At 37.2% G+C, this 15244-nt stretch overlaps 1 protein-coding gene across 1 annotated transcript in view; it reads left to right on the top strand.

Annotated features, from left to right (window-relative positions):
- The window catches only part of slc6a11b (solute carrier family 6 member 11b), a gene marked incomplete at its 5' end in the record, with an annotated part of 21553 nt that extends 7897 nt beyond the window's left edge, over nucleotides 1–13656 (top strand). Inside the window, 9 exon segments of the mRNA XM_032512802.1 lie at nucleotides 154–288; nucleotides 4631–4734; nucleotides 5009–5133; nucleotides 6565–6677; nucleotides 6827–6964; nucleotides 9122–9224; nucleotides 9905–10005; nucleotides 10522–10692; nucleotides 12158–13656. Coding sequence (XP_032368693.1) covers nucleotides 154–288; nucleotides 4631–4734; nucleotides 5009–5133; nucleotides 6565–6677; nucleotides 6827–6964; nucleotides 9122–9224; nucleotides 9905–10005; nucleotides 10522–10692; nucleotides 12158–12301 — 1134 coding nt within the window. The 3' untranslated portion in view covers nucleotides 12302–13656.
- Between the last annotated feature and the right edge of the window lie 1588 nt (nucleotides 13657–15244).

Here is a 15244-nt window from a genome sequence, read left to right as displayed (position 1 = left end):
ATATATATATATACTGTTTTTATAAACACTGTATACATACTGTATATGTATATATATAGTCAACTGACTTTGGACTTGACTTGAGTGAACTGTGTTTTCCTGTGATGTGTACATAAATTCATTTTCTAAATCTGTGCATGTTTACACTTGCAGGTTGTGTATGTGACAGCTACATTTCCTTATGCCATGCTGTTGGTCCTGCTGATCAGAGGAGTGACACTGCCAGGAGCATACGAAGGCATCAAGTTCTACCTCTACCCGGACATTTCACGTCTCTCTGACCCTCAGGTAGGCTTTATCTCTCTCTCTCTCTACTGGTAAACATTCAAAAATAATATGCCTCCTTCAAAAAACGTAAAAGTGATACTGAGATGTTGCCACTTACAAGGAAGAAAAGTGATGGAATTTGGATAAAAATAAAAAATACATAAAGTGTTGGCGGTTGGCCCAAAAAGCACGTTGGCCCACCGGGAAAGTGCCCGGTGGGCAGATGCCAGATGGCCAGTCCGCCCTTGCCACAAAACCAATGGGTGACGTCACTGCTGCTACGTCTATTATTTTTACAGTCTATGCTTGGCTGCTATTACTTTACTTGCTGCTGGTGGCATTGGTCCCAAGTCCAGTGATACTGACAGGGTTTTTGTAGGATGCTTAATATCTAGAACACTGTAGTACCCTAACTTTATATAAATACAAATAATGTACAGCATACACACATCTTTAAACTTGAACTAGAAAATCCAGTCCCTTGTTTATTGTGCCTTCAATTTATAATTCTGGCCTTTCGAAACAGCATTTAGGATTTGAGGCTAATAGAGGTGGAATATTAACAAATAACCCATTAAGACAAACACTGACACATACAGAGTAGACCGCTTACATATCACATTTGATTACTTCCTCCTGTTCAGACTCCAATCCTGTCTGAACACTTGTTTAACACTTCTAATGGCAATAGCCGGTCCATGGGGTGAGATGCCATGTGATGTGGTATCAAGGAAACATTTTTTCCTTGGAAATAACTAGAAATTGAGTCACTTTGTATCTGTTCAGACAGTCAAGCCGGTCTGTTTCACACAACTTGTCGGGTAAAGCAGCGCTTGTGGTGAGAAAAGGTGTTAAGAACATACAGCATCATGCCATGATCTAAGGTTAGATGATATAATTCAGTAAATAAAGACTAAACCATTAACTCTTGATAAACTGCTTGCTACCAGTTATTTTACACATTTATACGCATTTCATTGCAAAAAGACAGCCTATAACCTTGTGTTTCTATAAAAAAAAAGTCCAGATGGCTGTTGCATCTGTGAATGTAGACCTTATATAGATCACCAAAAAAGACAAACAGAGGCACAGAAAGAGTGAAGGAGGGTAATAAAGAAGCGCTGCTGTTTGGCAGAGAAAGAGATTACTTCTGACACCAATGGTAAATTAGCTTTCTTAGGGACAATCAGGGGTCTGTTCTGTTCACCAGGCTGTGTGCAGTGTGTGTGGCTATGTGTCAACCACTCTTTTTACAGCCCTGAAGTTCATCATGCCTCCTCTATTCTCTTCTTCCCTATACCTTTCTCTCCTCTTCTTACCCTCCATCCTGCGCTGTGCATCACCCCTCCTCTGTACATTTCTCACACTCTCCTATCCTTCCTTGTCATCTTTCCATGCACTGTAACTGAAATGTTTCTTTTCCGGAACCTCTCAATACTGAAACATACCTTCTAACTTTCATTTCCCTCCATATTTACAGCATCCAAACACGTTTTTCCCTTGATATAGAAACACATCGAGGCCCAGGATGTTGTTGTGTGTGTGTGGTACTCTTCTTTGTCAAAAGAGATGGACAACACGGACATCAGCAAGACATTAATATGTGATTAGCCTACTCAGTACATTTTTTAAAAGCTACACAAAAACATGTAGATATACAGGTAGTCCCTGTAGGGTTGTCGAGATCAAAACTTAAACCTGAAATAGCCTATGTTCCAAAACCATTATACTGTTTTATTGAGTTGATTTAAAATCATCCCTAATGCCATCGTGTCTGCAAAAGGTCAACCTGCAGTCCTTTTTTTAGATGTGATTCTTTATCCTGTATACACTCCTGTAATGGCTAGAAAATAAATGTGTTTTGATTTTTGTTACTTCACTTGCATGTTTGACACAACAATCATCTGCTGAAGGGGGAAGGTTTCTCTGTCATTGGCTTAATTCTGAGTTTAAGATACGTACAAGCATGTTGGACCTTTTCAATGAAGTAGGAAAACAAAACATTTGATTGTTTAGCAGAAGCTAAGAACATTGCTTACTGACTCATTGTTGTAGGCTAGCAACATCTGTACAATATGATATACAACATAATGCTTATTCAGTACCGATAAAATGACATTCATTGTTCTTGACTGTTCAATTTCAGCCAAATATTTTGCTGCATCTCACATATCTAACACCTATGGATCCCATTTATATAACAAATGGAACCTGAGGAGGAAGAGGGGTACATTTACATTACAAGAACGCTATCTTACAGTCAATGTCATCCAGCTTTCACACAGTAGAAAAGTTTCCTAGAGCTACAGTCTCAACATAACCAAACACAAGCCGGCAAAATTAGGCACAACATCAACAAGTGATTCTCTCTGTGCCTGAGCCTTAAAGGTTTCACTGCGCTGTGCGGCCATCAGCCGAGGACGAACTAAAGGGAACATTAATGAACATTAGGAGAGAAAAGCCTGTTGTTCCACAGGAACAGTCCTGTGTTTGTGAGGTCACAGAAGTTACCGTGGTTACTCCCAGGAGGGAGCAAAGACCGTGTGTTTGTTAATTGTTTCTCGGTGGGGAAATGAGATTAGTGGCGGAATGGTGATGTGAGAGAGTTTTCAAAGAGCCATGCTGCATTAAGTTTGAATTCGCTAGCACACTATGCTATCCTGTGGGTCCGAGGGTTCTGTTCTCAACTACCAACTAGTTTCATAATACACAGTTTACTGCTTCACTGAAGAATCTTCCATTTGTAAATCTCCATGCAGCCCCTGAATAATTAAAATACTGACCACATTATACCTATATAGTAATTGGCTGGGATAAAGAAGTTGAAAAAGATCTGGTATTATACTTAACTCATTGCCAAACCTTTACTAGCAATTGTATACTGAATTAATTTGAATTGAAACAAGAACCTATATGTTTCCCTCTAACCCAGTGCATACTGAGATAAGCTGTGACCCTAAAGAGGATTCAATTACTAGAAAAAGTTTAAAAAGAATGATCTCCAATGATCCTTGCTACGTACAAATTTACTTACATACATTTCAGCTTAGCTGCTAATTTCTGACAAACTATTCTTCATATACCAAAATGACAAAATGGGTGTTTGTCAGTGACGTCTATGTGAGGTACAACATTATCCGTCCAACTTTGCCACTGAGAGAGGACATCCATTATTCACATAACCCCCAAAATGTGCTTGTTAGGAAGGAAAAATTAAGAACCAATAATATTGCTTTACAAGCGACAGTATTGTCTGGGGGGATAAATAAGCAGCTTCCCTTAATATAATGTCTCTAATATCAGACAGAGTTGTTAACTCGTTACATGCAGTCAACATGGTGTTGTAGGCGAATTCAAAGGTCTGGACCAAAACAAACCACTTTACCAAAATTACAAAAAACAAGATTAAGGGTCAGGTGCAGGGGTGCTTTGTGCTAAAAGCTAATGTCAGCATGCTAACACGCTAAAGTAACGTAGGTATGATATTTACTATGTTCAGGATCTTATTTTTGTGTGTTAGCATGCTAAGATGAACTTTTTTTAGCTCCAAACACAAAATAGCTACACACCAGTTATAACATTTTAAATGTAATGTTTTCAATGCTTTGGCCTTAACAAACACATTTCTGTTAACCACACTCTCACTTTACCATTCTGCTGCCAATAATGATTTTAGTAAGAAAAGTATTAACAATATTGACCGTTCAAGTAATCCCTAAATTAAACTGTAGCTCTTCTCCGTTAATCCTCATCCAACAGTAGAGTTAGAGTTGGTGTAACGAAATATGAAGATTTAGACACTGGAAGACTTTTATGTTAATCCATGATTCATGCTGCTCCACTGTGTGCCCCCTCAGAAGGGAAAGGAAATGGTTGAGCTGAGCCATAATTTCATTACAAAGTCACTGAGATGATGAAAATCAGGTAGATGAGGTGTAACAAAAGAAATGTGGAGTTTCATTAAAGCCGATAAGAGTCACCTCTTGATAGTCTTTTATAAATAGGAAAACCTATTCTACTTAGTGTAATTCTAATATCTAATTAATTTAAAAAATCTCAAAAAAAGAATCTTCAGTGGCAAAAGGCTGAGAAGCATCATTGAAATGAAAATTAAAATGTCATCAAGAGCATGACAAATTACCAGATGCCTTTAAAATTCTCAAACTTTGATTTGTGTATAAATATCTCTTCGAAGAAATAATCCGACCGGTTCAGCTACAGAGACTTTTAGCCAAGGAGGATTATAGCGGCTCTGGCTGCTGAACAAAACAGTTTACTAAAATACTTTCTGTTGGTTGTTTTTTACTTTAATTAATCATTGATATGTATATGTTTTGTATGTTTATTCTTACTTTTCTTTTAGGTGTGGGTGGATGCTGGAACCCAAATCTTCTTCTCCTATGCCATCTGCTTGGGGTGTCTCACTGCTCTAGGAAGTTACAATTCCTACAACAACAACTGCTACAGGTAAGAAAATAATTCTAGTAGATGGATGAATGGATGGATGAAAATGACAGCCATCAATCACTTCATACTTACCAACATAAAGACCATAAGAATACAGGTAAAACTCCAGTGGTTAAAGGTGAATGATGGATTGTCACATGCTATATAATTTCAGTTTCTGTCCAGCACACATGAGCTGTGCATGAGACTGTATCAGCAGAATATCTGCCTTGCTTCTTGTGTAAGGTCTGGTGACAGCTCTAACAGTAAGTGTGAACTCTGTCTTGCTCCTCAGGGACTGCATCATGCTGTGTTGTCTGAACAGCGGCACCAGCTTTGTAGCAGGTTTTGCTATCTTCTCTGTGCTGGGCTTCATGGCCTATGAACAAAATGTTCCTATCGAGGCTGTGGCAGAATCTGGTGAGAGAATAATCATCATGTTTCTTAATAAAAAAACAACAACTTCCAGGACTGCGATGTAGCTGGATAATAATACATCTAAAGAAGATACTATAGAATGGAGAAGGCCTGTCTGAGTCTTTTTGCCCTTCCCCCATCCATCATATGTTGCTAAAATGGATCAACATAACCAGTTATATAACTCCACACTCTTCACCTAGGCTCTTAAACCACCGCATTATGATTTATTCAAGTCAGTATGAATGATTTAGTGAATGTGACAGAGCGAGAGATTTGAAATGTTTGTCTCAGGGTATGGTGAGGATAGAGTGTACAATTTTGAATTATGGGTTTCAAAGGGTCTGTCATCAAATACAGGTGTAAAATAACGCAATGGCATGCCACCTCTTATTCTGAATCTATCAGTCTTTCATTTCATCTCACCTCCTCCATGTCCCCCAAGATCAGACGTTGTGCCAGTTTGTGAACGCTTTTTAAGACATTTGAGACATTTCAACACTCTAAACCAACAATTGAATTGGATTTGATTAGTGGATTGGTCCTACATTCTGCATTGTTTTTGTGTTGATAAATGGAATAATCCTGTTCATGCCACTGTCATTTGCCAATGATTAAAAGACTAAAACAAATAATAATAAAAAGCAATAATCAGGTAACATTAGGCCATAATAATTAAGGATACCCCCATTTACAGAGGTTTGCCTAAGAAGCCTGTTCACGAAATTACCAAAAGTGCGTTTGGCACACTCCCAACGCACTAGATCTGGCTGTGCAACTGGTTAATAGAGTTACCATACCATAACACCTAAAAGTGAAGTCGGTGGACAAAACTCTCACCACAACGCAATGAACAGTTAAGGAGATTGAATTGCCGTGTTGCTGAAATGTGCTACATAAATAAAGTTGCCTTGCCTCACCTTGCCTTATTTACAGGCAGTTAAAGTACAACAGAACATAATATGAAAGATTATCACTGCACGTATAATACACGGCACACAATCTGTGGTGTGTGGAAGTTGGTCCAACCTTACAAAGTAAATTTATTTGGTTCCTCGACAAAAAAAACACCTTTTCAGAGTTAATTTCTTGTAAATTGTTGAGTTTTATCTCAGAGAATACTTTACTACTATTACTAATTACTAATACTCTCAGAGAGAGTTTTCTTTTTGATAAAAAAACCCTCTCTCTGTTATATTTATTTCCCCTACTTATTTTCCATATTATGTCATTGTACAAAAGCATGTCAGAAATATATGTTAAACACAGAATAATAGTAACCATAACAACAAGGCAGTATACAGAGTACAATTTACACCAGTCTGCTTAAGTATCTGCTTATGTGGTTATGTGGCACTTTCAAATACTGTACATGGCTGTAAATCCTACATTATTTCATATAACAATGAAAGTGATTTTTTTTCTGTTCTGCAGGTCCTGGTCTTGCATTTATTGCATACCCCAAGGCTGTTACTATGATGCCTCTATCTCCACTTTGGGCCTGTCTCTTCTTCATGATGCTCATCTTCCTCGGCCTAGACAGTCAGGTGAGGACCACTAGTGTGAGAAAACTGAGATTATAGAGAATGCTTTACTTTATAAAGAAATGTTAAGGTTGCTAAGTACGTTGTTTTTAGTATTGTCTTGTCATCTAATTTATAACTAAACAAGGCTGTTTCTGTCTTTTTTATTTCAGTTTGTGTGTGTGGAGAGTTTAGTGACAGCTGTAGTAGACATGTACCCAGAGACCTTCAGGAGAGGCTACCGCAGAGAACTGCTGATTCTGGGCATGTCTTTAGCCTCCTTCTTCATAGGACTCATCATGTGTACAGAGGTGAGACTGTAGTTACATCTTTAGAGTAGAAGGTAAACCATGTCAGGTTTTTAAATTGTGTATTTGAAAATGCATTATCTACTGAAAACAGCATTTAAAAAGAAAGGGTTACTTGTTCATGACTATTTTTTTTAAATAAACATTTATTTATAGAAAAAAATCTTTACAAACTCAGGAGGAAAAAAAGCATAAGAAAGCAGAACATGACAAAGTTTACAAAATGACAAAATTAAACTTTAAAGTATTGCAATAGCAAAGGCGCTGTATTGCTACAATCCTACAGGACACGTATGTACAATATACAAGTATTTGAGCAATGAAAAAAACAAGTCAAATATGTAGTAGGGAGACAATTGTATCTTTTACTTACATGTGCTGTTGAATATGTGATGGCTTTAGTTACTTAACAGGTAGAGATACTGTCTAGATAACATACTCTCTAACTAATAGTAAGTTAAATGCAGTGTCAAAGTATACTCAACCTTTTCTCTGGGGGGCTGGTTGTCTACTACTCCTTTCAGCTTTGGAGATTTACTATCACACCTTACGTTTGTATTTAAATGTAGACATGCTATTATTGCCATCATTATGAAGTCTAAGATGAAGCCCAGCCAGGTGCATTATAGTCTGGCTCACCGGATGTACAGTACATTGCTGGGATAAAGCCTGATATGTCCCTCTCCTTCCACTATCTCCGTTATCTCGCCGCATCTATTTTATGCACCGTTGCTGTATCTGGGGCTGTGATTGGTTTAAAGCAATGCAAACCAGCCAGAGTGTTTTTCCCCTGTCCCATAATAGATAGCCAGTGAGCAGTGTAGCCAGACCACACTGACACAGCACTGTGGAAAGATGTCTTGCAATGCAAGACTAAGTACATTCTAAATGAATGGTCAACAGTCTATGAGATAGAAAATAACGTGGCCCTGTTTGGTCAAAATAATTTGATCATTTTATACAGATAGTATAATGTGATCATGTTTCAATCCTAAAGGTCCATGATCAAGTTATTCATCTAGGGCTGCATATACGTACATGTCACCAGCTCTGCTGTGCTATTACAGTGATACCTTTTATCTCTATGTGACAATGATGGAAGAAAATCTGTTTCTCCTACTATCAAGAAGGTCTTAAATCCACTGAAAGCTTTTTATGCGTCCATTTGCGCTGTTCTCTATCCATCTCCACTGTAAAAATGCTGTACTGTTCTCTAGTGGACCATAATGGCTATGAAACAGGGGGAAAGATGCAATATTAAAGGACAGCACTTTCTCAGTTTTTCTCTGTTATAGACTGCTGCATTGACCAATGACTTGAGCTCTGTTTTATAGAATCCACAACATACCAAATGTCCTCTGCTTTTAGACGTCTTTCAGCACTACCTGCACTCTAGACACTTTATTCCTCCCGCCAACGAGCTATCATAGATAAATGTCACTAGAGTAAAGGATTAAATCAGAAGTCATCTGGGAGTGTAGTTTAATGCCTGGCTGAAGTATGGGAATAAATACAGTCACTGAGACATTTTGGTAATTTAAGTAAAGTAGTAAAATAAGTATAGGAGTAAAATAAGTTTAGAGTTGTAATGTAACTTGTTGGCATAGCCAGGCTAGCTCATATCTAGTGTTTATTGTAAGCTAAGCTAACCAGTTGATTTCTTCAGTTTCATATTGAACTGTCAGATATTAGAGGTATAGCAAAAAAGCGCACTTCCCAAAAATGTTGAAGTACTCTTTTTAGGAGGAATTGATCACAGTGATGGTGACGGACATCAAATATAACACAACGTAAAATGAACAACAAAAAATATGTAATGGGTGAAATTGCTCTTTCACTGTACTTTCACTTTCAAATGCTAGAGCCATAATGAACAACCAAAGAACAGAGTGTGTACTGGAGATGGGGTTTAAATAGCCCTCTAAAGAGATAACACTGATTACTGCATAGATGTTTTAACACCACATTTGGCGGGAACCTCTTGAGTCAATGAATCATGCTAAACTTAGAAAAAAATCCTCATTTTAGTTAGAAGAAACCTAATTTCCAAGATGGCTTACTTTATGTCACTATGACATTGGCCCCTGACAACCACATCAAGAAGTCTGATGCCCACACATTGGCTGTGAAAGGAAACTGAAACCTTTCTCGTCTTATCAGGGAGGGATGTACGTCTTCCAGTTGTTTGACTCGTACGCTGCCAGCGGGATGTGTTTGCTGTTTGTGGCCATATTTGAGTCCATATGTATTGGCTGGGTGTACGGTAAGATAACAATCTCAACTTAAAACTTTACTAATTTCAGAGAAATGTTTTTTTATTCCTCTTCCTTGTCACCTCAGATAAGAGTAGTCTGTAGTTTGTCAACCGAACAACTGTCACACATTTTAGCACAGAAAAAGAGACCATTGTCACAAACATTGTATGATGCATTTACCCTCTTAGCTGCATTCATATTTCTTCTCTGCCCTCTGCTGGAGGATGGGCTCAAACACATGCATCATTTACTTAGTGGTATAGAAGACAGAAAAAAATCTTTTTACTGAGATAATGAAAATGAAATGATATTTTGGCAGTGTGTAATATTGCCATTTTGCATTTATATTAGGCAAAAATGGTGGCTTTTATTAATATGCCCTCAAAAGATATACCCTAAAGAATTTGCTTTACTTTCTGGGTTTAAATATCATCACATTTACATTTATTGTTTCATTGAAGCAGACAATTTAAAAACAAACCCAAATTATATTAATTAAGTAAAGAATATGTTACATGCAGCAATGCAGAACGTCTGTCTCACATCAAAGAAAGTTTCAGACAACAATTTACCCACATATTTTCAGCAGCTCTGTTTAGACTGTCATATACTATCAAAAGACATAAATCACATCATTATTTTCATGGTACATGCAGAAACTCTTGAGTGACACTTATTTGCATTTCAGGTAGTGACAGATTCTACCTAAATATTGAGGACATGATTGGCTACAAACCTGTCTTCTTCATCAAATGGTGCTGGATGATCCTGACCCCGGGCATCTGTGCTGTGAGTCTGATTGCAGACAGCAGTAGCATGGACAACACATCATGTAGATAAGCTCAATAGCGATGATGGACAGACACATTCAAAGGAAACTCTAATTTTAAGATAGATTCTGGCATTCAAATGAATAGCAGTATTCATTTATGGAGAAATTGTTTTTGGTTCATTTTGCAAGATAATTTCTCACTTTGTGTGGACAATTAAGATGCATCCACTAGCTGTTTCTATATAAATAGAACACAGTGGAATGTATGTATTAAATATTTTGTGACGCAAGATAAAGCACTGGAAAAAAACAGTGTGTCACATATGCATCTTTGATGTATACCTGGATTATGGAGAAATTAGTATTTTACACAATTAGTCTGGGTTGTTTTCACATGAATTAAATATGAAGGCAATTAACTACAGCACCATACTGATTCTGAATTCAAAGTGACCTTTTATTTATATCAGTAGAGAGATTTATTTCTCATAATGCAAGAGACATTTATAAGTTGTAATTGTTTTCTCTTGCAGGCAATTTTCCTGTTCTTCCTGATTAAATACAAACCACTGAAGTACAACAACGTGTACACCTACCCTGACTGGGGCTATGGTATTGGCTGGTTCATGGCCATGTCCTCAATGGTCTGCATCCCTGTGGGGATGATCTGGATGATCTGGAAGACTCCTGGCACCTTCTCTGAGGTAAAACATGGACAAATCTTTTTTTCTCAAAGAAAAAACGCATTATTGCATGTAAGCGTTATTAATATTTTCATTGTCAAATAAACAGTAATACCTTTAAATTAATGAAGTCATGCTCTTGATGATCAGTAGCAGCCAACTAAGCCCTGTAACTGTATGTTTACCTGCATCAAGACCTCTTCTTCTTCAAAAGGCAACCGTTTTATCTTGGTTTGCACAGACATGAGACAGATAGAGAGCCCACAGTTTTATGTCCATCAGCCTTTTCATTCTGATTTTGCCCATTTTCCATGAAGAACCTAACCACAGATCTAACCTGTGGCACACATTGTCAAATGCAGCGTGGCTTACATGGGTTTGCACCCATGACTGACTTCAGCAATGTGTGTGCCTCCAAATCAACAAAAATAATGCAAAGCTAATGTATCTCATAGCAGATCTTTCCTTTTTCAAAACAACAATGGACAGTGTGAATGTTGTAATAGAATTAATAGAATTAATGTTGATAAGACCCTCACACAGCCAAACGGCGATACTGACTGTTATTCAATGGATGCAACCTGATCAATTTATAATGAAGGAAATTACTCCAAAGAATCCAGCTGTTGTATCTCTCCCATCTGACTTCCTCAGACTGACACAGTTGGATGATCTCCCGTCGTTGCTCGAGGGGAGTCATCAAAGAAACAAATTGCAGGTTTCTGACATGATATGATCAGTAGTGGCCTCTAGCTTTTGGCAGACCTGAGGGATGATGAAAATTAGAGAATTTATATCAGTGGTGATGTGTTGGTCATGTCTTGAATAAAATCCACATGGCATACAAATGCTACACCTGGTAAAGAGAGATATATCAAAAACAAAATATATATATATATATATTTATATATATATATATATATATATATATATATATATATATATATATATATATATATATATATGCACATATGCACATCTTTTTATTTTACATTATATTGATATTTTGTGGCCTTCTTGGTTACTTAGCAAGTTAACTGACTATGACATTTTTTAGATGCCTTGAAGACACACCTTTTTTTAAATATGCTTTATACTGAACCATCTATCTACTACTATCTATTGATTTATGAAGTATTTTATATCTCAATACTCTTTTATCCACTTGGTTATCCCCTTACCTCTAGATGGAATAACAAAGAATGAAAAAAAAACCTTTCAGGCTAATGTCTGTACAAAAGGTTACATTATGTTACACTGTCACAAAAAGCTGATCTGTGCAGACTATATATGACAAATGTATTGCTGGCAGAGTCATTTACATTTTAATTTTTGAATACATTTTGTTTTTGTTGATGCTTTTCCAGTTCCTTCAAGGAGCATGACTATATGCATAAGTTGTATCTGGCCAACGCTGCAGTTAGAATAACATTGTGGTGGGAGACTAAAAGATAACCTCTTTTGTCTTTTTTGATGCTCTTTGCAGAGAATGAAGAAGTTGACAACTCCCAGCCCGGACCTGATAATGAGAGGAAAGCTCGCTGCCCTCAGTCCTTACGCTGCCAATGATGCAAAACTTAAGGTTGATGGGAAAATATCCACCATCTCAGAGAAGGAGACGCATTTCTAACTGACAGACCAACCTGCCGTCTTCATAATACGTCCAACAAATGAAAACTACAGCAAAAAACATCAGCATTATCCATCACCACACAAAAAAAAACGGAAAAGAAACAAACGACTCGCAGTGTTATTTTTGTTTTTGAAAAAACAAAAAACAAAAAAAAGCTATCACATGATTCTTAGTCTGCTTCTTTTTTGCACAAACTTTGATAACACATTGTGACTAAAGCAGCTGTTTCTTTTCTTTTCTAACCATTAATATTTTTAAAATCTCTTTGATGACATACAATATATGGTTAAAACTTGTCCTGGTACCTTGTCAGTACTGGTCACACTAGTGTCTGGGCCTGTGGAACAATACCAATTTCCTGTGTTGTAAAATACTTACACTGTACATTTAAGAAGTTCTGTGCCTCTCTATTAGGTACTAGGAACCCAAATGTGACTATCTAAGATTCAGCAGCTTGGGGACCATTCTACATAGTTTTGTATTTTAAGAGAATGCTGCAGTGCGTGTTGAGGCTTAAGGAGGTCATACCCTGAATACTGCAAGTAAAACTTTGAGTTGTATATAAAAAGGATTCCATTAAAATTGTGGATGTTATCTGAACCAGCTGTGACTGTGAGGGTTTTCAGACCTTCAGTGATTGTTATTTACTTGAATTCAATGTTGTTGCTAGGCAACATAAGAAACAACTCAGCTTACTGGATGTAATTGAAGAATATTACTAAGCTACTGATCAACACGTTAGGATTTATTAGGTCCTTTAGGGCTTTGTTGATTTCGATGGCACTGCTCTTTCTAAATAGGCGTCTCTACTCGGGAGGTTTGCAGTATTATAGAACGGGGAGATGAACAGTAAGACCATTCCCCTTTTAGAAACCTTTAATTTTACATCTCTTGTTTTGAGCTATAAATCTTCACATGGCTACAAATAGTGAGTGACTTCAGGCTGAGTCTAAAAACACACCTCTCTCTCCTCTAGCTGCCCTCCTATAAGTCGTTTCATTTCACAGCAATTATGCTGAGCCTAACACAGAGTGACATACAGACGTGCTTCCACCCCTGCATTTTTATTTCCTGTTCCGCCTGTAGAAGAGAAGATAGACGCCCATCAGATGAGCATTTCAAAACCCATCTGTCTTCTTATCCCCCCCTCTTTTTCTTCTTTCCCCTTGTCCCCTTCTATCTTTTCTCCCGCTGTCCTTTCTTCTCATCCTCAACCTCTGCTTCAATGTTTTCCCACTTCTGTCGTTGGCTTCTCTTCATCACGTGGAGGGCTTAAACGATGATATGGGTCATCAAGGACAGTCTTGCTGTCGATTTGTGTTTCTCCGACCTTTCTTAAACCTCAATAAAAAATTTTTAAATATTTTAAATGTTGCTGTCTAGGCCCCTGCAGGGGTAAAAGCACATTCTGTTCCTGTCATCCATTTAATTGTAGTAAAAGTCAATGAGCCGGTCTCATTGTTAAGATCAATCTCAGTCCATTACAGCCTCATCTAATCAACACTCGAATTACTCGAGTTTTCCTATCTCCCTTCCTTGCTTTGTCTGACTTTCTCACGTCCCTGTCCTTTCTTCCTCTGTCTTTTGTTTCCGGATGAAAATGCAATCAGAGGAGAGCATCTGAGGGGATGAAACTCAAATTTCTCTCTTTACAGCTTTTCAGGAGGAGGCAAAGAAAGCAGGGGAAGAAATTAGGAATTGATGAGCTGAGGAAGTGCGTGATTGAGCAAGTGATGAGGGAAACTGAGGAAGTGTTAAGTGACTGAAGCTCCTCCTGTCTAAGCTGTGACATCCTCCTAAACATGTGATTGGTCCCGCTGTTGTGGTTGCATTATTACATTATCACCTCCTCACTGATGTTTGTGCAAGTTAATAGTTGTGTGCACTGGAAGTTGTAGCCTGCTGTTTAACACTGATCATGTTTTTGTATATTTTCACATCTCTTTCTAGAAATGTGTGGTCTATTACTCGACATGAAAGATGTTTTAAAAGAATTGTTGTATTAAAAAGAATATGACCTTTATTTGACTTTTGATATGTCGCTCAAAAATCTTGTTATAGAAATATAATGGAAGGTGTTTTACTGTTCTATATTGTTCTACACAATTTGGTATTCACAGGACATATGAACTGTCTGCTTACTCATTTTTAAGAATAAATATTATAAAGTGAAATAAAATGCAGGCTCTGGTCTTTTTAAAATCTTCCTCCTTCATGTTTTTCACCTTGATGTGGCTCTAATGCTCCGTCAATAGAAACAACACAGAAAGGTACACAATAACCCCCACCCAAACATCTACAAACAACATCAAACAGCAACACAAAGAAATTATTGAATAAGATTAAATAGTAATAAAAGCAAAGGTTGCAGAATAAAACCTAAATAGACATCAAACAAGTAGCCTATGTTAATTAATCCATGAATTTAAGTAAAATATTGTATCAGTCCACTAAATGGATAAGTTTAATGTTTAAGGTAACTAGTCATCAAAAGCTGTATCATGTTGTGTGTCCCATTATTGGGGATTAGAGTGGGATCTTCTGCTCAAAAAAGTGGCTGTGTTTTGATTGAACTTAATATTACAATGCACCATCGCTGTTATCTTTAAAAGGAAGAAAATAATCTTAGATACTGACATTTCCTTCTTAGTCCTTTGAAGGGGTTTCAATGTTTCTCCTTGTGACTCCATAGATATAAGATAGGATCAGATAAGATGAGATGGCATTTCACCAAGTCTAACAGCAACTGGATCACTGACAGACACAAACAGTAGTAGGATTTCTTTATGCAATTTGCAAAAGACAATTTGCACACACATGTACAGGACAGATGACTAAATAAAATATTTGAAAATACCAACTTCATACAAAAATCCTGTTTTTAAACTGTATTATAGCCTACATATTCAATTTATTATGAGAATAGTAATCAATGACGGG

This window comes from Etheostoma spectabile, chromosome 4 (assembly GCF_008692095.1).
Source record: "Etheostoma spectabile isolate EspeVRDwgs_2016 chromosome 4, UIUC_Espe_1.0, whole genome shotgun sequence".
Classification (NCBI taxonomy): domain Eukaryota; kingdom Metazoa; phylum Chordata; class Actinopteri; order Perciformes; family Percidae; genus Etheostoma; species Etheostoma spectabile.
Note: the sequence above shows the minus strand (reverse complement) of the source record. Positions and strands in the feature narration are given on the sequence as shown.